Here is a 22,528-nt window from a genome sequence, read left to right on the forward strand (position 1 = left end):
GCCTCCACCTTGGAAGTGCTGGATTATAGGAGTATGTTTATTTATTTTGAGATGGTGTCTTACTATGTAGCCCAGGCTTGCCTCAAACCCAAGATCTTTCTTCCCCAGTCTCCTGGGTGTTGAAATGGCAAGAATGTGTCACTACTCTCTGTTTAACACTATCTGTTTCTTTAAAGTCTACCATTGGACTAGGGTGGGGGTCTCCTCCATTAGACTAGGGTGGAGGTCTCCTCCATCAGAGTCAGGGTTACTTCTCCTCCTCCTTTTCCTGGAGACAAGGTCTCATGTACCACCCCCAGCTGACCTCAAACTCAGAGAATGGCTTGCCTCTGCCTCTGAAGCCAGCGAGCCCAGAAATCTACCTGTCTCTGCTTCCCCAGAGTCCTGGAGTTAAAGGCGTGTGCCACCACACCAGGCCTACTTTTTCTTCTTGATAGCCCTTGGCATGCAACTTGCTCAGATAAACACTCACATCCATTCATTTGCTGAAAAAGCTATCCCTTAAATATAGACACTAGGAGATCCTCAGGATAGCACAGAAGGAGAGATGTAGCAGGATGGAGCTGGCAGCCCCTCAAGGTCCTGTCCCTCCCATGTCCCTTCCCTAGTCCCTGGTGGTCTCTACCTTGTACGAGCAGCAGCACGTGGGACTGGGTGGTACCAGCAGCATTGCTGGCCGTACAGCGGTACTGTCCTGCGTCAGCCAGCTCTACATGGGCAATCCTGATGACACTTCCACTTTGCACAATGCCAGGCCTTAGGTGTCCTCCAACTTTGCTCCAAGTTACCTGAGGCTTAGGGTCACCCAGTGCCAAGCACTCAAACTCCACAGAGTGGCCGACTACCACAGAGTGCACAGAGGTGCGGACATTGATGAGCACTGAAGGCAAGGCTGGAGAAGAGGCAGGGTGGTTAGTCCGGCTGGGGGAGGCCAAGGTTGGGGGAGGGACAGAGAGATGAGCCAGGCCACACGAGGTCAAGTCTGGGAGAGGGACATCTTGGAACACTAGGCACTCAGCCAGCTCCTGGCTTGCTTTTCGTGTGGCCACTCAACACACCCAGTTGTTAAACCTCTATTTGTCCAGCACTCGAGAAGCCGCTAATTCAGTCTGCACTGCTCTGCTCCCCTCCCCTCTCTGCCTCCTCGCAAGACTTGTCATGGCCATGACACCGGGCAAGGTGTAAGCAAGGAAAATAGAATAATTCTCTATCATGTCCATTTACAGGGTTTCCTGGGGAGCAGGGGCAGATCCCACCACCACCCCTTTCTTATCTCTGGCCCTGCTCTTAGCAGAGGCCCGACGCCACCTCCTACCTTGCACAATTAGCTGGGCACTGGCCTGGGCTTGTCCCCAAGGCCCATGGGCCTGACAAACATATGTCCCTTGGCAGTTCTGGTCTATGTTCTGGATTCTGAGGAGAGAGAAGGGCGATGTCATAAGTAGAGCCATGGAAAATGTTTGCAGTTGTGCGAGTTAAAACACACAGGCCACAGGGTAGGAGAGATGACTTGAAACCAGGTGTTTAATCTCTGGGTCCTACATGGTAGAAGAGAGAGCCAGTGCCAGTGACCCGGATGTAGGTGGACAAGGTAGTGTACCGCAACATCTCATATCTGTCTGTCTGTCTATCTATCCATCTATCATCTATCTATCAACCCATCTATCATTTATCTATCTATCATCTATCTATCTATCTATCTATCTATCTATCTATCTATCTATCTATCTATCTACCTACCAACCTATCTATCATCAATATCTATCTATCTATCAACCTATCAATCAACCTATCTATCATCAATATCTATCTATCTATCTATCTATCTATCTATCTATCTATCTATCTATCTATCATCCATCAATCCATCATCTGTCTACCTATCTGTGGTATTAGGGATTGAACTTGAGGCCACACACATACCAGGCCAGGGCTCTACCAATGAGCTACATCCTCATTTGATTTCCACTTTATTTGGAGCCATGCTCTCAAACTAAGTTGTTTAGGCTGCCCTAACTCACCCTGTAGCCCCTCCAGCCTCCCTATTATAAGTCTGTGCCATGAACCTTGGCTACCACACCCACCTCAGACACAGATTCTTGCTCTAAGGCTCTCTGTCACACTGACTTGAGGTCTCACAGTGACTGAGCTGCAGATCTCTGGCCCCATTTTCTTGCCTTCAATAACAGTAGGGGTTTTAATAAACTCAGGGTTGGGCACAGCAGCTCCCATCTGTAATTCCAGTACTTGAGAGGCTGAGGCAGGAGGAGGCCAGTCTGATCTACATAGTGAGTTTCAGGCCAGTCTGAACTACAGAGTGAGACCTGGTCTTAGAAATACCAAAATACCAAAACCAAATAATACCAAAAAACAAACTAAACCAGAATAGAAGGAACTCAGCCCACTGTTAGCAGATGGCCTTCCACTAAGCATTTTAGAGAGAACACTACTTCAATTTTCTTACTCACTGACCATTATAAGAACTAAGGCTCAGAGAGGACAAGCAGCTCGCTCAAGGACATTGCTCTGTGGTGGGCCCCATACGCAGGTAAAGTGACTCAGCTCCACTGAGTCTTAGGCTGGGAGGTACCTGAGTCCAGTCCACACCCAGCACCGCTCACCGGAGGACTCCATCCTGTACACTGTGTCCAGGAGGCAGCTGACCTCCCTCCTTGAGCCATCGAAGGTGGGTGCCCCGCTCATTGGGCACAGCACAGTGAAACTCAACGCTGGCCCCGATGTTCTTGGTCTCTAGCTGAGGAGTGACTTGTACAGTGTGTACGGATCCTACTGGGATGGAAGTGCCAGGGAGATCACCGGAAGGACCTGTGGAGACATGTGAGGGTGACTGACTGACTGATTGATTGATTACAACAGGGTCTCGTGTAGCATAGAATGACCTTGAACTTTGAACTTTGTGTTTTCCTGCCTGAGTGCTGGGATTACAAGCACAGGTCACCACATCTAGCTATGTGGTGCTGGGGATTGAATCCAGGACTCGGTGCATGTTACACAAGCATGAGCCATACCCCCCAGCCTAAGTGCATGAGATTTTCCATATAGGGTTTTGAGATGAGGTTTCTCATCTGATGTCCAGAAGAGTACTGAGCTCTTGGGCTCCAGGGCTCCCTCAGCTGGGTATCTTGATGAGCTTGGACTAAGGTCCACAGCATCACACAGGATACCTAAGGTTCTTTTCTATACATGCATGTGTCATATCCCTGAAACGCTTGGGTACCAGGATACCCGCATCTCAACATTCAAGGGATGTTCTTCAGATGACCTCTCTAGCCAGACAACAAAATCCTTTCAATACAGATTCATTCTTACTTGTTCTTGTTCTCACAGTCAATCATTCGATGACATAAGGGCCAGTGTGGGGCTGTGCCCTTGGATGTGGAAGGTGGCCTAAGATATGAATGGCCGGGAGACACTTTTTTTTTTCTCTTTACATATGAGAAACACTGAGGTTCAACATGAGATAACATAGCTAAAGTTATCGCTGAGGCCACAGTCCAGACTCTTGACCAATAAGTTAGGCTGTCTGCTGCTTCTGGACTTTTGTGTCCAAAGACTTGGGTGGCTCTGTAGTAGCCCACAGGGACGTTAGAGTCCTCATAGCTATGCTGGGGTCCTGGGCCTATAAGAGATGGCCCTGTTGCCGGGCGGTGGTGGCGCACACCTTTAATCCCCGCACTCGGGAGACAGAGGTAGGCAGATCTCTGTGAGTTCGAGACCAGCCTGGTCTACAAGAGCTAGTTCCAGGACAGGTTCCAAAACCACAGAGAAACCCTGTCTCGAAAAACAAAAACAAACAAAAAAACAAAGAGATGGCCCTGTCACTTATTCGCTGCTCTTTCAGTCAAATGTTTACTTTCTCTGGGTCTGCGGTGGACAAGCTCAGGGCTGCTGGGACAATAGGGAACAGGTCTTACTCGGAGTGTCCTTCCTGTCTGGCCCGTGAGGTCATTTCCTAGCAAGTACAAAGCAGAGTAGAAAGTGACCTGAAAGCTAGGGAGCTGAGAACAGTATTGGGAGGAAGGTCTTCCTGGACAAGGAGGCTACCTGAGGTCTCAGAGCAGGACACTGAAGATGGGTAACAGCTGGAGGCCTTTGTATCACAAGTGAACATGCCGGTCAAGAAAAGGCCCACAGGGAAGCTGACCCCTGGCTTCCCACTGACACTCCAGTTGCTTACCTTGGACCAGAACTTGGGCAAAGGCCTCAGCCGAGCCCACCTTATTGGAGACCTGGCAGCGGTAGCGACCAGAGTCTGCAGGGCCCGTGGGCTCCAAGCGCAGAAGCTCATTTCTGGCAATGGCTCTTTCAGGGAGGATGCCATCAACGCGGCTCCACTGGAAGGTGAGTGGGTGTGTGCCGTGAGCCAGGCACTGCAGCTGAACCAGCTTCCCTGGCTGCACCGAGGTATGCTCTGGAATTATGGTGGCATATGGAGGACCTGAGGGACACACAGAGAGATGATCAGGTAGAACAGAGCAGAGCTCGGGATCACAGCTGGTAGCTGGATCCACGTAGTACAGTCAAGCCCCTGAGGCCCAAGAGGAGACATGGGTGGTCGCCAGAGCAGGCTTTGGAGTCCTCTAGATAGATAGGGATCCTGGGATTCTGCCCAAAGAAGAGCTTGGCAGGGGAACATAGAGCCCCGTGCACCACAGACAGAAGTCAGGAGAGGGTATGGAGGACTTACTCTCCACGTGCAGGATAACAGTGGCTTCAGCATGCCCAGCAGTGTTGGTGGCATTACAGATGTACTGGCCCGAGTCCTGCTGGGCCACCCGGGGAATGACCAGAGTGTTGCCTTCTACCCGGTGCTGCCAGGGCAGTGGGGAGCGCAGCTTGGACCAGTGGATGGTGGGCGGGGGGTTGCCTATGGGGTTGAAGATGGCATTGGTCACTAGGTTGTTCCAGGGACCAATCAAGTGTGGGGTGATAGGAAAAGGTTCTAAGCGACCTATCCCTCCATGGGACTGGCTAAGCCCTGGGTGTGGCATCATTATTGGAGAATTCAAAACCCCAGGGCTGGTCCAGCTCGGCCTTTCTGTGGGTCTCCACTGCACCTGTGGCTGAGCAATGTAGAGTGGCCGTGTGTCCAGCCTCCAGGGTCAGCTCAGCTTCTTCAACTTGGACCTGGGGGGCACCTGGGGCCACAGTGCCGGTGTCCACGATCACCTCCACCTGCTTCTGTGCTGTGCCCAGGGCATTCTGGGCTAGACACACATAGGTGCCTGCATCTGATGGCTTAGCTGATGAAATCTACAAGAAAGCAGAGAACATTGATATTGATCCCTTCCTTTGCATTTTGATTATTGTTTTTGTCTTCTGAGCTAGGGTCTCACGTAGCCCAGGCTAGCCTCGAACTCTATGCTTGATGGCGATCTTGACCTCCTGGCCCTCTTGCCTCCACATCCTGATGCTTCAAGTACAGGCACATGTCACCATGATTTGCTTACGTGGTTCTGGGAATCGAAGTCAGGATTTGGTGCACGATAGACAAACGGCTGAGCTATATCCCCAGATGCCTTCCTTCGTCTTTAGCTCCTCTGTGGGCTGCTGGAAGGCTCACCTTCACGACTTCCCATGAGACCTCCTGTTGCTTAGTTACCAACCTACCCATCATCCAACTACCCATCCACCCAGGCTTCTGAGCCATTCCTTCTTCCTTTCCTTCTCTCTTCTCCCATCTTCCCATCTACCCATCAAGCTCTTCTTCTCTGTCCACCTACTTATGCCCCGTCTAGGCACCTGCTTCAGTCAGCTCCTAGGAAGGACCTCAGTCCCAGAAGTGGAGCAGGCACAACCTCACCTTCAGCATCGCATGGCTATTCATGAGCCCAAACATCCGCGGCTCCAGTTTGACAGGGGTGCCAAGTCGGGTCCAACGGGGGGAAGAGCGGGGCTCCCCAGCACTGATGCACTCCAGGGTGATGTCTTTACCCATTTTCACATGCACAGGGCCCTCGGGGAGCACAGACACTGTAGGAGACCCTGAGGGAGGAATGGCATTCAGAGCTTTGGGTTATATAAGAGTCACAGTAGGCAGTGGTGGGGCAGGTTTTAAACCTGTAAAAGCTGGACTGGCAAAAGGGGAAGAGCCATGGGTTGGTGTCTCTCACCTTGCACACTAAGATTGACAACACTCTGGGCCACACCATAGGCATTGGAAGCTACACAGCGATAGGCTCCATGGTTGCTGGGCCGGGTGCCCACGATGGTAATGATGGAGCCATTGGGGCTGATGTGCACATTGTCTGCAGGGTTGCATTGGGAAAGGGTGATGGTTAGTGTTAGGTGTCTGTCGCTTAACAGATCTAGAACCATCTAGGTGACAGGCTTGGGAGGGATTACTAGACAGACTAACTGGTATGGGAAGTCATAAGCTAACTGTGGAGAAAGTTACTCCCTGGGCAGGGAATTCTGGACTGTATAAAAAGAGAGAGTGAAGGCCAGGGGGTAGTGCGCATGCCTTTAATTCCTGTACTCAGGGGGCAGACGCAGGCAGGTATCTGTGAGTTCAAAGCCAGCCTGGTCTACAGAGCTAGTTCCAGGACAGCTAGGGCCATTACACGGAGAAACCCTGTCTCAAAAAACCAAAATAATAAGTAGAGAGAGAGTGCTAAACAGTGGCCTTCATTCATCCCTCCCTACTTCCTGACTGTGGATGTGCTGTGACTGGCTGCTTCGACTTCCCTGCCTTGACGGAGCAAGCTGTGGCCTGAAATAAGCCCTATTTTCCCCTGAAGTTGCTTTCATCAGGGTATTTTATCATATCAACACAAAGGAAGGGAAGGCCAGGGAGGGATCCTTGATATCTGGGCAGAGGACTCGAAGTCACAGATGGCTGAAAGTGGGAGCCCTTGGAGTCTCCGGGGTCATGCTCCATCACCACACAAATGGGTTCAAGCCTCACTCAGAGCCCCACTCGAGAACACGGTATGGGCCCAGCTTTCCACCCTGACCTTCACACGGGATGGCCCTCCCTGCTGCCTCCAGCTCAGGCAGCTAGCCACTCACCCTCCAGCTCCTGGTTCCGGGTCTTCCACTCCAGGTTGATGGGTGTTGCTCCGTCGTGGATGAGGCACTTGAAACTGGCATCTTGGCCCTGCTGCACCGTCATGCTGGGCGGCTCAATGGAGATGACGGGACTCCTGAGGCCTGGATGGAGTCCGAGGGTCAGATTCTAGGCTCAGTTGGGTGGGCAGGCTCCACTCAGGTACCAGGTCCTGCCTGGGCACCGCCCCCCTTCCCTACTCTGGGCATTCGCCATACTCACGATAGGAAGACCCTGCACTGGGCGGGACTGTGATTGTGAAGGAGGCTTCATGCTCAGGGCGGGAGCTACCAGCCACTTGGCACACGTACTCGCCAGAGTCAGCAGGGGAGATATGGTGGAGTCTCAGCAGGGAGCCATGAGTCTGCAGAAGAGGAAGAGAAGGAAGCCATCAAGGGTTCTGGAGATGAGGTAAGTTTCGAAGTGAGGCTTAGGAGCTAGCCCTGCAGCCATGGGCTAAAGGAGCTTCCAGCATGGAAGTCCGATCCCTTCCCTTTACTGAGAGGGGAAAGGGTTCAGATGCGAGCTGTGAAGCAATGCTAGGAGGAAAGCCTTTCAGCCAATGGTCTCTTGCTCTGGGACACTCTTCCCCAGTGGGTACCTCTTTCCCATGATCCCATGGATGCTGGAGTCTGCATGAGGCTAAGGTGCAGAGGAAACCACAGGAGACCTTGCCAACCCTGGGCTTCTCCCCAACCTGACCAAATACCTGGTGTCGTGCAGGCAGGCTGCCCCCTCGTTTGTGCCATGTGACCTGGGCATGGGCTTGCCCTGGAACCACACAGTTCAGATCCAGAGTTTGTCCTTCAGCCACGTGGGAGGAGGAGGACTCTATATAGACAGGTTGGGCCAGTCCTGGGGCTGCAGGAACAGAGATGGGGAACAGTCAAGGCTCCTGGGGTGAGGGCAAGGACCTAACTGTGGTGATCTTCTTCAAGGTGACATGGACAAGCCGTATCAACCAAGGAGGCCTCACTCCCCTGGGTCTGAGGAGTCTTGCTGAGAACTGGGTTCCCACACATTGAGGGTGTCTGCAGGATTAATGACCCAGGAACAGATTATAAGAGCTTTGCTCTGGGTGGGCTTGATCCCCAGCCATAGGAAAGCCAATGCCCCAAGAACAATGCTATGCTGACAATTGTCTGTAATTTCAGAATTTGAGACAGAGAGGAATACCAGGAGTTTGAGGAGAGTCCGGGCTACAAAGTGAGACCTTGTCCCACTCCCATCCCCCCCACCCCCAAAAAACAATAACAATCACAAAACCTACCAAAACAAAAGCTCTATGTGACAAAACAAGGCCAGGAGAGCGCCACCCCTAACTGCACCCACGGCTCCATGTCACTCACCAGGGATGGGGCTGGGGTTAGAGGCCTCGATGGTGACCAGGACAGAAGCCTCCAGGGTACCTGAGCTGCCAGTCACCTGGCATGAGTACTCGCCAGAGTCAGCTGGGGACACACGGTTCAGCCTCAGTATGTGGCCATGGACCTGCATAGAGGGGAGAGGGCGGGGAAGGGCTGGGAAGCCTCCAGGTGCCCCACTCGGGGCCACATTCAACTCTGCCTCTTATGCCATAGACGGTAGAGTTTAGGAAGTAGGGTGTTGAGGAAGTGGTGTCCTCTCTTATCTCAAGGTGCTGGGTACTGGTGGTGACCCTGTTGTGCCCAGTCTGTTTGCAGACGCTGGCTGATGGCTAGGGCCACCCTCCCTTCAGGGATGGGCTGAGGAAATGAGAGTTGGGGCTGAGGAAGAGGGGCACATGCTGTTGTCTCCAGGCTCTGTACCTGGTGCCCAGCGGGCAGACTGCCTCCACGTTTCTGCCATGTGACCTGGGCGTGGGCCTGCCCAGGAACCACACAGTTTAGATCCAGGGTCTGCCCCTCAGCCACTCGGGAGGAAGAGGTCTCGATGCGGATGGGCGGGACTCCACCTGGGCCAGGGCACAGCTAGTGGTCAGTGGCTAAGGCGGCTCAGCCTCTCCCGGGATGCCCTACTGTGCAGACTGGATTTGAAGGGAGGGTTGGCTTCTTTCCCTTTCCGGGCCCCTCAGACTTGGAGGGTAGGACTACCTGAGGATGGGGGTCCCTCTTTCTCCTAGCCCCACCCCCAGAGTCTCTGTGCTAGGCTCCTCCACAGAGTCATCGATATTTCCCCATCTCCAATAGGTGGTAGCTAAGAGATCAGACCTTGGGGCCAGACAGCAAGAGCTCAGCTCCTAGCATGGCCACTTAGTGTGGGATCTTTGGGAAGCTACCTCTGTGCCTCCACTTCTCCAACTGTAAAACGGAGAACAAACATCCCGCCTCAGGGCTAACAGGATGAAATGCGGTTACCATGAAGATGATGAGGATTGGTATCTAGGCAACTCACATCCCATCTGATCAGTTTCCATCATGCCTGGGTCCCTGCCCCCCGCCACTGTCGCTTCCTGTGTTTTCCTTTAATTGAATCACTTGTAAAACATTTAAGTTCCTAGCCTCACTCTAGTAATAACTACCATGAACCACAACAGGTCTGAGGCGCCACAGTTGTTGGTATACAACCACAACTAGTGGATACGCTCACTAAGATACATCTCAAATGACCTCTAACACCCGGCAGGGCATGTCCAGGCTTTGGGAACTCACTAGATGCCCTAGACCTGGAGATAGTAGAGGGTAAAGACACACTATTCTTCATCAAGGACAGCAATGTGAAGAGGCAAAGTTCTTTGTGTGACATTTCCAGAGCTCTTGGGGGGGGGGGGACGACGACGACACTGGAACCCAAGTGCACTGATATCACACTTGAAAGTTCCCAAGCCCGTGAGAGAGACAGGACCCACACCATATGACCCGGCCCTCTGGTGTGGGACAATGAAGGAGGGCAAGAGACAGGAGGCAGAAGTCTGGGACCAGATGCCTGCGGTCTCCAGGTCTCACAGAACCTTCCTTTTGCCCAACTCAACTGCTGTTCTCCCTCCCTCGTTTATCTTTCCAGGCCCATCCTGGGATCCTCACCAGGGACATGGCTGTTAGAGGTAGATGCTGTAATGGAGACCAGGACCGAAGCCTCCAGAGGGCCAGAGCTGCTCAGGACTCTGCACACATACTCGCCGGAGTCAGCTGGGGACACCTGGTGCAGCCGCAGCCTTGAGCCATGGGTCTGGTCAGGGGCGGGGCAAACAGAGGAGCAGGGGTAAGATGTCAACCAGGAGGCCTGGAAGGTTGGGAGCCAGGGTGCAGCCTCCAGCCCAGGAGTGTGAGGTCATGCCTCCTGTCTGGGCAGAGCAAACCAGGACTCCCAGCCAGCATCTCTCTCGTTTCTTTTCCAGTTTATACCTGATGACGAGCAGGGAGGCTGCCCCCTCGCTTGTGCCATGTGACCTGGGCGTGGGCCTGTCCGGGGACCACACAGTTCAGATCCAGGGTCTGTCCTTCGGCCACGTGTGAAGAGGAGGACTCGATTCTGATGGGTGCTGCACCGGCTGGGGCTGAGGACAGAGAGGAGCAGGTGGGCTTAAGTCGGATCCTCAAGTGGGGTTTAGGAGCCGCAGAACAGAAAAATGGTCGCCTGTGGTCATCTCAAGGATTCCTTGGTAGCACTAACAGGGAGCCAGACACTGCTCTAAGGGCCCCACCTCCTTGACTACTTAACCCCCTCAATTCCAAACCCTGGGATGATAGAAATGTCCTCTTAGGGGGCTTCAGTTTTTATTTATAGGTATGAGTCACCATGCTTGACACAGTATGAAATTTTGTGTGTTTGTATATGTGTGTGTGTGTGTGTGTGTGTGCGTGCGCGTGTGTGTTTGTGTGGCAATCAGAGGTCAACCCTAGGTGCTGTTACTCAGAGCCATCAATCTTGATTTTATTCATTTACTTATTTATTTTGGAGACAGGGTTTCACTCTGTAGCCCAGGCTGGCCTCCAACTCAAAGATCTGCCTGCTTCTTGTCTCCTGAGTGCTGAATCTTGTCTTTTTGAGACAGGGTCTCTTGGACAGCTGGCCAATGAGCCCCCCTGTCCCTGTCTCCCCAACAACAGGACAACAGGCTCTCAGCATCACATCCAGTTTTGTTTTGTTCCCCCCCCCCCCGAGACAGGGTTTCTCTGTGCAGCCCTGGCTGTCCTGGAACTCGCTCTGTAGACCAGGCTGACCTAAAACTCACAGAGATCCACCTGCCTCTGCCTCCTGAGCGTTGGGATTAAAGAAATGCCCCCGCACGTCTTTCGCTGACAAGGAGACTGAGACTATGAGCCAAGTGTAAGTTCCTCAGTCCCGGAGCGACACAGTAGGATTTGAACACAGACAGCCTTTGTCAACCTTTGCCCTCACCTCCCCCTGGGTCTGTGGCCTTCAACTCCAGACTCCTCTTCCTAGGGAACTGTTTTTCTCCGTCCCTTTCCTGAGTCAGGAGTCAGACTCACCAGAGGGGCTGTTGTTGCTGGGGGATACGGAGATCACAATGGAGGTCTCCTGGGCATCAATGTTGTTGTTGGCTCGGCACACATACTCGCCGGAGTCAGCCACTGACATCTGGTGTAGCCGTAGCCGAGAGCCATGGGCCTGGGACGAGTGGGGATAAGACAGAGCGAGCTGGGTCAGCAGCCTCAGGGCCCCCACTGACTCCAGCTTCCCTTCCCAGGCCTGCTGAGGCAGTCTCATTTAGTGTTGTGTATGTGTGCTTTTGTGAGTGCGGTGTATGTAAATGTGTATGTGCCGGTTGATAGACATGCCTGTACATGCGGGTGGAGGGCATCAGGTGTTCGCCGCCATCACTGTCTACTTTGTTCCTTTGAGGCAGGGTCTCTCTGTCAAAGTGGAGTGTTCTGCCAGCTAGGCTGGCAGCCAGCGGTCTCTGCCCACCTCCATGTTAGGATTGCAGGCAGGCACAGGACCATACATGGCTTGTTATGAGAGTGCTGGGACTTGAACTCAGGTCCTCACGCAGACCACAGTGGCCTTGGAAGTTACTATACAGTTGAGGATAACTTTGAACTTGTAATCCTTCTGCCTTCACCTCCTGAGAACACAGCACAACTTCCGGTTGTATGTGGAGCGAGGGAGGGAGTCCTCAGGCGAGGCCAGCGCTCTACCCGCTGAGCACTGAGCTATATCCCTAGTCTGCTGAGGCTGCCTTTCCTCTACCCAAAGTACAGAGGGCTGGAGGGAGCCCCTGCCACCCCATTGCCTCAGGTCCTCTCTGTACCTGGTGTCTGGAAGGCAGGCTGCCCCCACGCCTGTACCATGTGATGGTGGCCTGAGGCTGCCCAACCACCACACAGTTCAGATCCAGGGTCTGTCCTTCCACCACTGTGGGAGATGAGGTCTCAATCCTCATGGGTGGGGAGACACTGGGCACTGGGGACAGAGCAGAGGAGGCGAGAGAATGCATTCAGATAACAGTGACAATACTGGGGGGACCTCTGTCTCCCCAACACTCCCTGGCCCAGCCCTTGTCTACCACGTCACATTCTCACCATGGGAGGGACCTCTGCTCTCGATGGTGACGATGAGTGAGGTCTCCTGGGAGCCAACGCCATTGCTGACATGACACACGTACTCTCCGGAGTCCGCTGGGGTCACTTGAGGGATGCGGAGGCGGGAGCCCACGATCTGGAAGAACGCATGGCAGTGGGTGGGTACACTCTGCAGCAGCCTCAGGGCCTTCTTGAGGCTGCTGGTGTGACCCCTCTGGGTCCTGTGGAAGGAGCCGCTAGTCTATGTGCTGTTCCTAGACTTCACCCCTCCAAAGGCCTTCTGAGCCCCCACAGTGGGTCCCACCTGTCACACCCTGCTGTCATTTAGTATGCCAGCTTCCCTTTAGACCACCAGCTGTATGCAGCGCCAGGCACAAGCAGTGGCTTCAGAGGAGCTCGAACCAGGGCCAGCGGGATCAGTCTACACCCCAGCGCCAGTCCGAGTCTATTCAGCAGAGATGCTCAGTGTTTGTTGAGTGACTGAATGAGCGAAGGATTAGGGGCCAGACTTCACTCTGGACTCCCTACCTGATGCCGGCTGGGTAAGCTGCCTCCACGCTTATACCAGGTGATGGTGTGGGGGGCGTGGCTAGCCACCAAGCAGTTCAGTTCCAGAGTATGCCCATTGGCCAGCGAAGGTGACGAGGACTCGATGCGAACAGGGTGCACCACGCTCTGGGCTGGGATGAGACAGAATGCAGGCTGAGGGTGCAGCCGGGCCCCTCACAGCCCCTGTTAGTCCCTGCAATCACTAAGACACTCACAGTGGTAGGGGCTGAGCTGCTGCTGAATGCTGACAAGGACAGAAGCTTCCTGGGTGCCGGAGCCACTGACCACACGGCACACGTACTCCCCGGAGTCAGCCGGGGTCACCTGGAGCAGTCTCAGCCTTGAGCCGTGTACCTGAGAGGAACGGGATGGAGGCACCAGATTTAGAGACCAGCATGGCGGCCATCCCTCCCAGCCAGCCTAGCTAGCTAGGGATTGTACAGACTCCTTGAGACTGCCACGTGATTGCACACGCAAGCTTGCAGAGACTCAGCCAGCACTGGCTGACAGGAAGTCCATTTGACAGGTGACCTGAAGAATCAGAGAAGTCAAACAATAGGCCCAAGGCTGCCCAGCAGGCGAGTGGCAAGCGTATGGGAACTGCAAATGCTTGAATTCACAGCCTGTGCTCTTTACTTCCTAACTACCAGGGATCTCTGGGCCCTTCCTTAGCTTCCCACCTCCTACCTGATGCCGGGCAGGGAGGCTGCCCCCACGCTTGTGCCAGGAGATCTGGGGGTAAGCCTGTCCAGCAACAAGGCAGTTCAGATCCAAGCTCTGCCCTTCTGCCACATGGGAGGAAGATGACTCGATTCGGACTGGAGGGGTGACCCCAAGTGCTGGCAACAGAGGGCAGAGTGTCAACCTCAAGCAGACGAGAGGTGTGAGGCTGGGGACAGGGGCCCACTGGACTCACGGGGGCACAGTAGGCAGTGTTGCCTCTGGGGCCTGCCATGGCTGCGATGGGAGCTTCCTTGTGTGGTATCCAGTCTTTCTGCTTCCCGTTCCCTCCCAGCATGGCTACTTACCAGGCACAGAGCCTGCAGGCTCAATGGTGACCAGGACAGAGCTCTCCAGAGGCACGGGCCCTCCCTCCACTCGGCACACATATTCCCCCGAGTCGACAGGAGACACCTGGTGCAGCCGCAGCAGGGAGCCATGGGTCTGCCCAAGAGAGGGTGGCATCAGGCGGGAATACCCTCAGGACCCTAACACAACACCTCCAACCTGCTGCCCTCTGTGAGCCCCAAGGCTTGGCCCTCAGCTCTGGGTCAGTTCGGTCTTGTGCTAGAAATGGAGGTCACTGGGAGAAGCCCTGGAGAATAGGCACGCTTCTTCCCACCCTGAGTCAATGCTAAGCACACATTCTCCCATCCTAGTCAAGACGCTCTGCAGTGGGTGACTGATGACTGTGAACCATTCATCCCCTCGGGGACACAAAACACAGTGCGTGACATAGTCAGTGGAGTCAAGAGCCTGCAGACCCCAGCATGCATGCTGATTAGCTGCAGTTATGGCTCAGTACTTTCGCAAGCTGACTTCTCTGCAAACACACAAATGAACTTGGTCCTGAGATAACTCTGAAAACAGGCACGACTATCTCCTTGTAGACCCTGAACCTCCAGCACGGAGAGGTTGAGCAACTTGCCTAAGGTCACAAGCCTGGGTGGTAGATACAACTCATACCTAGGGTGCCCCAGCCTCAGCTTTCGGTCTAGCCACAGCAGGACACACCTGAGTGATGGGGCCCATACCCCAGTTCTCCCCACTCAGAATCCCCATTCTTCTTGTCTCCTTTGCCCCCTGTCCTCTACCTGGTGCCGGGCGGGCAGGCTACCCCCTCGCTTGTGCCATGTGACCTGGGCGTGGGCCTGTCCCTGCACCACACAGTTTAGATCCAGGGTCTGCCCCTCAGCCACGTGAGAGGAAGAGGGCTCAATGCGAATAGGTGGTGTGCTACCCGGAGCTGGAGGAAAAGTCATAGTCAAACAAAACAGATTCTCTAAAGACCACCCCAGCCTCCCCTCCCGTCACATCCTAGCCCAGTCAAGTGGGCTACTCACGGTAGGCAAAGTTGGCCCCTGGGTTGCCTGTGACCTTGACTGTGATGGTGGCCTCCTGCCCATTGCCTGCCCGGCAAACATATTCTCCAGCATCTACTGGGGAGGCCTGGAAGATGTACAGGCGGGAGCCACGGACCTGCACAGCCACGAGAGAGGTATAAGGGGGCCTCCCAGAGCCCGGCAGGAGCCCCGCACTTGGCTGCTAGGCTGTGACTCCTATATAGCTTACCACCCAATGGACCCTTCCACATTCTAGGAATGAGTACCTGGTGTCGGGCAGGCAGGCTGCCACCACGCTTGTACCATGTGACCTGTGCATGGGCTTGTCCTGCCACCACGCAGTTGAGATCCAGCGTCTGACCCTCAGCTACTGTGGAGGATGAAGACTCAATTCTGACAGGCAGGATAGGTCCAGGGGCTGTAGGGACAAGGGAAAAGTAATAGATACTTCCCAAGAGACAGGTCTGGGATTCCCTCCTAGAGCTGGCGCAGCCTTGTAATCTGAGGTCAGGCCCCCATTGCAGAAATTTGACAGCCCTGGCTTGAAGCCCTCAGTTCAGTAACTCTGTTGGAGATCCCAGAAGGAGGATCTCACGGGAATAGGGAAGAGAGACAAAGCAAGCAAATAAGACAGGCCAGGGCCAGATGTAGAGGTGCAAGCCTTTAATCCCAGCACTCGGGAGGCAGAGGCATGTGGATCTCTGTGAGTCTGAGGCCAGCCTGGTCTACAGAGCGAGTTCCAAGACAGCCAGTGCTGTTACACAGGGAAACCCTGTCCCCAAAAAACAAAAGACAAAAGACAGGCAGGCAGTAAGACTAGGGTGGAGAAAAGGAGGCAGGAGTAAAAACCAAGGAATGACATGTCCAGGGACAGCAGGATAGACACTCTGGGTCGTACACACAAAGCAGTCTGTGTAAAGCCAGAGCCTGGGTGGCCTCCTATCCCCAGGCAGCAGCAGGAGTCATGGATGGAGACATTACTCCCTAGCAGGCTTCTGTATCACTGGGAGCCACTCACCAGGGATGGACTCGGAAGGTTCGATGGTGACCAGAACGGAGGTCTCTTTATGCTCAGAGCCGAGGACCACGTGGCACACGTACTCGCCTGAATCGGCAGGGGACACCTGGTGTAGTCTCAGCAGGGAACCGTGGGTCTGTGTGGATGGAGTGGATTGAGAGTTAGCGGGGGGGGGGGGCAAAGTGTTCCCACCCACCCTCTCTAGCAGGCTGGCCCTGGAGTGGCTTTACCTGGTGCCGGGCGGGAAGGCTGCCTCCGCGTTTCCGCCACGTCACCTGTGCCTGCCCAGGCACCACACAGTTTAGATCCAAGGTTTGTCCCTCGGCCACTTGGGAGGATGAGGACTCAATGCGGATGGGTGGGGTGCCGCCAGTGGCTGGGCATAGAGAGGGTAGTTAGAGGACCAGCCTTGTACCTTACTGGCACCCTGAGCAGAGTGTTGAACATGCTTTCTTTCCCACCTCCAGCTCCAGGGTTCTCGCCTCATCTACCCTTGTGACCTAGAGGTGACAAGTCCATAGGGATCCAAGAACTTTATCTCTCAGGCCAGGCAAGAGGATGCACAGTGACGATGATGCTCCCTTCTCAGAAACCTACCATAGTTTCCCGACACGCCTCACGGGCCCCAGGTCACCTAAGCACTGTGCTGGCGTCACAGGTCCCATCAAGTTAGGCACCCTGACCTGACAGGTGGTAAAATCACACCCATGCCCAGCAGGTAGCCTACAAATGGCACAGTCTACCAAGAGCAGGAAAATGGGGTTGCCAGAGGTTAGAGAACCAGCTCAAGGTTGGAAAAGGGGGCAGAGCTCAGATTTGAACCCAGGTCAGCCTAACTCCCAGTTCAGTGTGGAAGCCCATACTGCTGCTTGCACAAGGTACCGTCTTCTGGAGCTTGAGGCAAGCTGGATCAGTATCTACCCCCAAGACTTGTGGCTTCCGGAGCAGGCAGCAGAGGGTAACAGACACCTCTGCATCCTGATGGCTCCCCCGAGAGATCACAGCACCCTTCCTTGGCCCTGGGAGAGCCTATGGCTTTGGCCCTCTCAATCCCACTGGCACCTCACCTGGGGTGTAGCTGGGGCCTGAATGAACACCGTGAAGGACAGAGACAACAATGGAAGCCTCCTTGGGTCCCAAGTCACTCTCTACTCGACACACATATTCTCCAGAGTCTGCTGGTGAGACCTGGGGGAGCCGCAGCCTGGAGCCGTGGACCTGGACAAGGTGGGGCAGAGGTAAATGAGGATGAGGCTGGAGCTGTGATTACCACTCTGTCTGAGCCTCAGTAGTTCAGACACACGAGCTCTACTCCGAGCCATTCACACTAAGCTGGGAGCCAGGGGAGAGGGAACTGTCTTGGTCCTACAGCACAGGAGAGCTTGGCAGCTGAAGCACCAAATCCACATTCCCCAGGGCTATCCACAATCGGTGCCTCTGTTCCCTGGTCCCAGCCCCAGGCTAGAAAGCCTCCTACCTGGGCATGGGGAGGCAGGCTGCCCCCTCGCTTGTACCATGTGACCTGGGTATAGGTCAACCCCATCACCGCACAGTTGAGGTCAAGCGTCTGTCCTTCAGTCACAGACGGCGATGAGGACTCAATCCTGACTGGCACGGAGCTGGCACCTGAGGCTGTGGTCACAGAGGGATCAGCAGGCCTCAAGGGAGCCTCGGCTCACCTGACCCATCATGTCAGCCCTGGAGGTGCCATACCTGAGAGGACGACCACCTGGATGCGGGCCTGAGCGGTGCCGGTGGGGCTGGTGGCCACACAGAGGTAGAAGCCAGCGTCAGCAGGTGTAATGGCTGGGATGATGAGCGTGGGGATGTCTGTGTTCTCTGACCGGGCCTACCACACGGAGAGAGTGCTCAGGTACTTGGGAGGGGGCCTGCCAGGACAGACTAGGAAGGAGCAGGTCCTATACCAAGATCAAGGCCCAGTGGCGGTTTCAAGAACCATGGAATTGGGAACTATGGGAATAGAAGCACATGAATCAGAGACCATGGAGTCAGGCAGTAAAAGGGTGAGTGGGGTACAAGAGTGACCAGGGTATGGGACCTAATTAGGAAACAGGGAGCCTGAGAAGAGAAAGAACATGGACTGACAGGGGGCTGAGCGCTGAGACTATTGATCCCACTGACCTGGGATGGCTGGCTGGACTCACCTGTGGGGGCAGGCTGCCTCCCTCCTTCCTCCAGGTGATGCTGGCACTGGGGACTCCAGCTGCCCTGCAGTATAGCCTGACCGTGCGGCCCTCGTGTACCTGGGTCCTCTCGGGGCTCACCTGGACCCTGGGTCCACTGCCTCCTGCAGACAGAAGCCCTGTGAGGATTCCTCTCCGAATCTCCTCTAGCCCCAAGCCCACCTCAAGCCCTGCCCTCTCACCGTGCACCTGAAGCATGGCCCTGGCTACATGCTGCCCAGCGCTGCTGAGGGCGCGGCACAGGTACTGGCCCTGATCTGAGTGCTCGATTGCTGGCAGACGCAGGATGCCACCGTGGATCTGAGCCTTCTGAGGAAGCTGGCCACCAGGACCTCCTGGTGTGGAGACATGAATCAATACACCCTGGGACTGCTCTGACTGCTGCCCTTGTCCTCCTCACTCAGGACAGCCAGGGTCTGAGGGTCACTCCCATCATGACCTCACCTGACCATTCCAGAGTGGGTGTGGGGTTCCCTGTGGCGCTACAGCGGAACTCAGCCATTTGTCCAGGCTGCACAGTGAGCTGTGGCGGATGTATGGAGACCACAGGTGCAGTTGAGGTGCCTGAGACTAAAAAGCGGGGAGAGCAAGGATGAGGTAAGATCAGGGTGGGGACTGCTCTCCAGTTCACAGCTATAGCCCCTTGCCAGTCTTGGCTTCCACCCTAGTCCTGCATAGCTGTTTGTCCACCCAGTAGCCAGAGGGGGCTTTGAAAACTTCATGGGCCTTGTTGCTTCCTTATCTGAGGCCTGTACATAATGCTCTCCTTCCTCTGTTTCAGAAGAGGGTTCACAATGCCACCCAGACACCTTGGCTTTACAATGCTCCTGCCTCAACCTCCAACTACTGGGATTACATCTTCCCCTCATTCTGTGCTCTCCAATCCCTCCAATCTCTATTACCCCTGGCATCTGTCACCACACACAAGTGTCCTGTTTCTGCTATTTCACTAGGGTTGCCTCAATTACATTTTCCCCGACATACACTTTAGGAGGCCTGAGATACAATTTGTCCTTCTGTCTCCTGCTTCTTCAGAGCCTAGAGCATGTAGGGGCATCCCTGGGGCCAGACACAGATCACAACAAGGCATACCTTGAACATGCAGCGTGGCTGTACCCTGGTCCATGGCGAACATGTTGGAGCCAGTACACACATAGGTGCCCGCATCACTTGGCTGCACGTTGCGGATGGTCAGGATGCCGTTGAAGTCCATAGCACGAGAGGGCAGCTTTCCATTGTGTAGGCGGGTCCACACCAGGGTGTAAGCTGGAGACTGCAGGGCAGCATCAGGGTGAGGGACATGCATCGGCTCAGGGAGCCCAAGAAACAAACTTTCCCCACCGCTCCCTCTCCGCTCACTTTGCTCTTGGCTGTGCAGATGAAGGTGACGTCAGCTCCAGGCCGCACACTTTGGCTTCTTTGCTCCTCCACTGTCACTGTGATGGGCTTGCTGGGAGCCTCTGTGAGTGGAAAGTCTCCAGTTAGCTCCACACCCCTGTTCTGTGTTCCGTTTCTGTGTTACTTCCTCTTAGGCCTGCTGTCCCCATCTCTTCTGTGAGACAGGTCTTATTCTGGATCACGGGCTGGCCTGGAACTCACTATGTAGACCAGCAAGGCTTCAAACTAAGAGATCTTCCTGCTTCTGTCCCTCGAGTAAGCTTACTCTCTTTTAAGATGGAGTCTCACGTACTGCAGGCTGGCTTCAAACTCCTTATGTAGCTAAGAAAGACCTTAAACTCTTGATCCTACTGCCTCAACCTCCCAAGTGCTGGGATTACAGGTTTGTGCTACACACCTTGTTTTTATGTAATAAAATATATATTTTGAAAATTACATATTATACATAAATATTATATATGATATTGTTATATAGTATGATATGTATAGATGCCTGCAGAGGGCAGAAGTGGGTACTGGATCCTCTTGAAGCTGGAATTACAGTGATTATAAGCCGCCTACACTGAAAGAGCAATGTAGGCTCTTAACTGCTGAGCCATATCTCCAGTCCAGACACCTAGTTTTTGTGTGGTTCAAATGCAAGGCTTTGTGCATGGCTGGCAAGTCCTCTACCTGCTACGCCACACCCTCAGCCCACTTCTCTGGGCATGTCTTCTTTCCTAGTATAGCTGGGTTGCCATTCCACCTCCCGGTGCATCTCTGGACCGCCCCCCCACCCTGCCCCAACCCATGTCTCTCCCTGCTGGCACTGAGCAGCCAGCATGTGGCCCAGCGGGAGCGCACTGGTCCCAGTTCATCATCCCAGGCCACAGATGTGCTCTTAACACTTCACTGCAACCAGCTTCTCCATCTGCTTCCAGACAGCTACTTCTTACCTCCTCCCATCTCCCTCACCCTCCCTACCCGTCTTTCAACCTTACAGCCCATGGCTTCAACTTACACTTGTTCAGAAAGCTGAAGCTACCAGTCAGGTGTATGTCTACCTTTCCCACCCCCAGTGGGAAACCCTTCCTTACTCCTCCCTGGTCCCTGAAGGACGGGACCATGATTCTCTATGCCCCCACCCCACTCTGCATTTCAGAACACTGGGCCCTTCCTTCCTCCTGTGCCTCAGCCATTCCTGCCTCCTGTCACTCCTTCACAAGACAAATGTGTTCTAGAAATTTCCGCATCTGAAACATCCCCTTTAGTTCCATGTACTGCCTCATTGCTTACTTGACTTCTCTTCAGAGCTAAGACGTTTTCTTTTTTGGGGTTTTCGAGACAAGGGTTTCACTGTGTAGCCCTGGCTGTCCAGGAACTCACTCTGTAGACCAGGTTAGCCTTGAACTCAGAGATCCATTTGCCTCTGCCTCCCAAGTGCTGGGGTTAAAGGTGTGCGCCACCACCACCTGATGACTTTTTCCTTTTTTCTCGACAGGGTCTTGCTACATAGTCCAGGTTGGTCTCCATATAGAGATCCCCCTGCCTCAGCCTCCTGAGCATGGGTACTGAAGGTAGATCCCACCACATCCTGCTGTGCTTCCACATGTTCCTTGTGTCTACTCCAGTTGAGTTTCCACCTCTGTCCATCTGTCATGTCCGGGTCCAGCCTTCCTGACATTTTCCCTGCCCATCCCATACTTCCTGTAGTGGTGCTGGATGAGCGGCTCTCCCAGAAGCCTTTGCTCTAGCTCACATCACCTCTCCCCTACTTCCTCCAATCTCCCTGGCTTCTCTTCTGGCATTTTCTGCCCTTCCTCTCCAGCTTGATAGGTTGGCCTCGGAACTTAGTGGATGCCAGCCTGGGTCTTGTCCTGAATAGGACTCAGCCAATGACCAAGACGAGCTGGCGCACCGAGACCAGGTGGGCCACAATAACTTCAGTTTTCCCAGTTTCCTCGGTGACATTAAACTACTTGGCAAAAGCTGCTTATGGTCGCCATTCATTTGACCTTGTCCTCCCTGTCAGTCACTTTTTCTCGTACCCCTCCCTTGTTGGAATTCTACGCAGCCTCTGCTTTGGGGAACCCAAATAAAGACCCTTTCTAGGCTGAGCATCCCTCATCTCAGTAAATGGTACCCAGACCCCAGGTGTTAGCTTTTCTCTCAAGCCTTAAGGATATAGTGAGTCTTGCAGATTCTGCCTCTGAAACAGGTGTGACTCCACCCCCACCCCCCACCCCCGCATCTTCACAGCTATTGTCCTTGTCCAGAGGCCACTGTCCTCTCTGGGCAGATGCTAGCAGGGGCAGGGAAGTGGTGACTCACCAGTGACCAGGAGCTCAGCCCTGCTGTTGCTGGTGTGCTGTAGGTTTCGGCAGGTGCAGATGTAGACACCGGCATCGGAGGGTTGCACGCTAGGGAAGTGGAGCTCAGAGCCTGGTGTGGGGAGAGGCTCATCAGGGTCCAGATCCACGTGCCCCAGTGGGAACAGGACTGACTCATGGGACAGAAGAGGCTGCAGGACTGTGACTACCTTGATGCCGCTGCTGAGCACCGCTGGGTAACGCCTGCCCATCTTCACGGGACCAGTAGAAGTAGTGAGGTGGACTCCCGTTGACCTGGCACCTCAGGGAGTGTGGGCTGCCTTGGGGAACCACACTCCGAGAGGGATGGACCTGAACCTCCAGGGAGTCTTTGGCTAATGGAGTGGGGGAAGAAGACCATTCAGCTAGGAAGGCCCCAGCATAAAGCAGTGTCCCTGACACTTTGGTCTCCCA

The 22,528-nt window shown here is 54.3% G+C and overlaps 1 protein-coding gene across 1 annotated transcript in view; it reads right to left on the reverse strand.

Moving 5' to 3' along the window:
- Positions 1-22,528, reverse strand: part of Hspg2 (heparan sulfate proteoglycan 2) — a 100,195-nt gene that overhangs the window by 10,672 nt on the left and 66,995 nt on the right. The window contains exons 42-78 of the mRNA XM_050152390.1: positions 22,285-22,449; positions 22,077-22,187; positions 19,728-19,828; positions 19,461-19,641; positions 18,813-18,938; positions 18,551-18,703; positions 18,330-18,472; positions 17,878-18,013; positions 17,642-17,796; positions 17,232-17,382; positions 16,395-16,540; positions 16,165-16,300; positions 15,413-15,564; positions 15,147-15,282; positions 14,898-15,049; positions 14,112-14,247; positions 13,771-13,922; positions 13,299-13,437; positions 13,063-13,214; positions 12,535-12,670; positions 12,264-12,415; positions 11,482-11,620; positions 10,393-10,544; positions 10,072-10,216; positions 8,857-9,002; positions 8,419-8,560; positions 7,779-7,930; positions 7,292-7,433; positions 7,033-7,173; positions 6,135-6,269; positions 5,825-6,006; positions 5,079-5,274; positions 4,709-4,888; positions 4,199-4,459; positions 2,622-2,826; positions 1,316-1,413; positions 626-892 (exon numbers count right to left, since the gene is read on the reverse strand). Coding sequence (XP_050008347.1) covers positions 626-892; positions 1,316-1,413; positions 2,622-2,826; positions 4,199-4,459; positions 4,709-4,888; positions 5,079-5,274; positions 5,825-6,006; positions 6,135-6,269; positions 7,033-7,173; positions 7,292-7,433; positions 7,779-7,930; positions 8,419-8,560; positions 8,857-9,002; positions 10,072-10,216; positions 10,393-10,544; positions 11,482-11,620; positions 12,264-12,415; positions 12,535-12,670; positions 13,063-13,214; positions 13,299-13,437; positions 13,771-13,922; positions 14,112-14,247; positions 14,898-15,049; positions 15,147-15,282; positions 15,413-15,564; positions 16,165-16,300; positions 16,395-16,540; positions 17,232-17,382; positions 17,642-17,796; positions 17,878-18,013; positions 18,330-18,472; positions 18,551-18,703; positions 18,813-18,938; positions 19,461-19,641; positions 19,728-19,828; positions 22,077-22,187; positions 22,285-22,449 — 5,694 coding nt within the window. The remainder of the gene's footprint in view (positions 1-625; positions 893-1,315; positions 1,414-2,621; positions 2,827-4,198; positions 4,460-4,708; positions 4,889-5,078; positions 5,275-5,824; positions 6,007-6,134; positions 6,270-7,032; positions 7,174-7,291; positions 7,434-7,778; positions 7,931-8,418; positions 8,561-8,856; positions 9,003-10,071; positions 10,217-10,392; positions 10,545-11,481; positions 11,621-12,263; positions 12,416-12,534; positions 12,671-13,062; positions 13,215-13,298; positions 13,438-13,770; positions 13,923-14,111; positions 14,248-14,897; positions 15,050-15,146; positions 15,283-15,412; positions 15,565-16,164; positions 16,301-16,394; positions 16,541-17,231; positions 17,383-17,641; positions 17,797-17,877; positions 18,014-18,329; positions 18,473-18,550; positions 18,704-18,812; positions 18,939-19,460; positions 19,642-19,727; positions 19,829-22,076; positions 22,188-22,284; positions 22,450-22,528) is intronic.

This window comes from Alexandromys fortis, unplaced genomic scaffold (genome assembly GCF_014885135.2).
Source record: "Alexandromys fortis isolate MF-2015 unplaced genomic scaffold, M_Fortis_MF-2015_v1.1 scaffold_26, whole genome shotgun sequence".
NCBI lineage: Eukaryota > Metazoa > Chordata > Mammalia > Rodentia > Cricetidae > Alexandromys > Alexandromys fortis.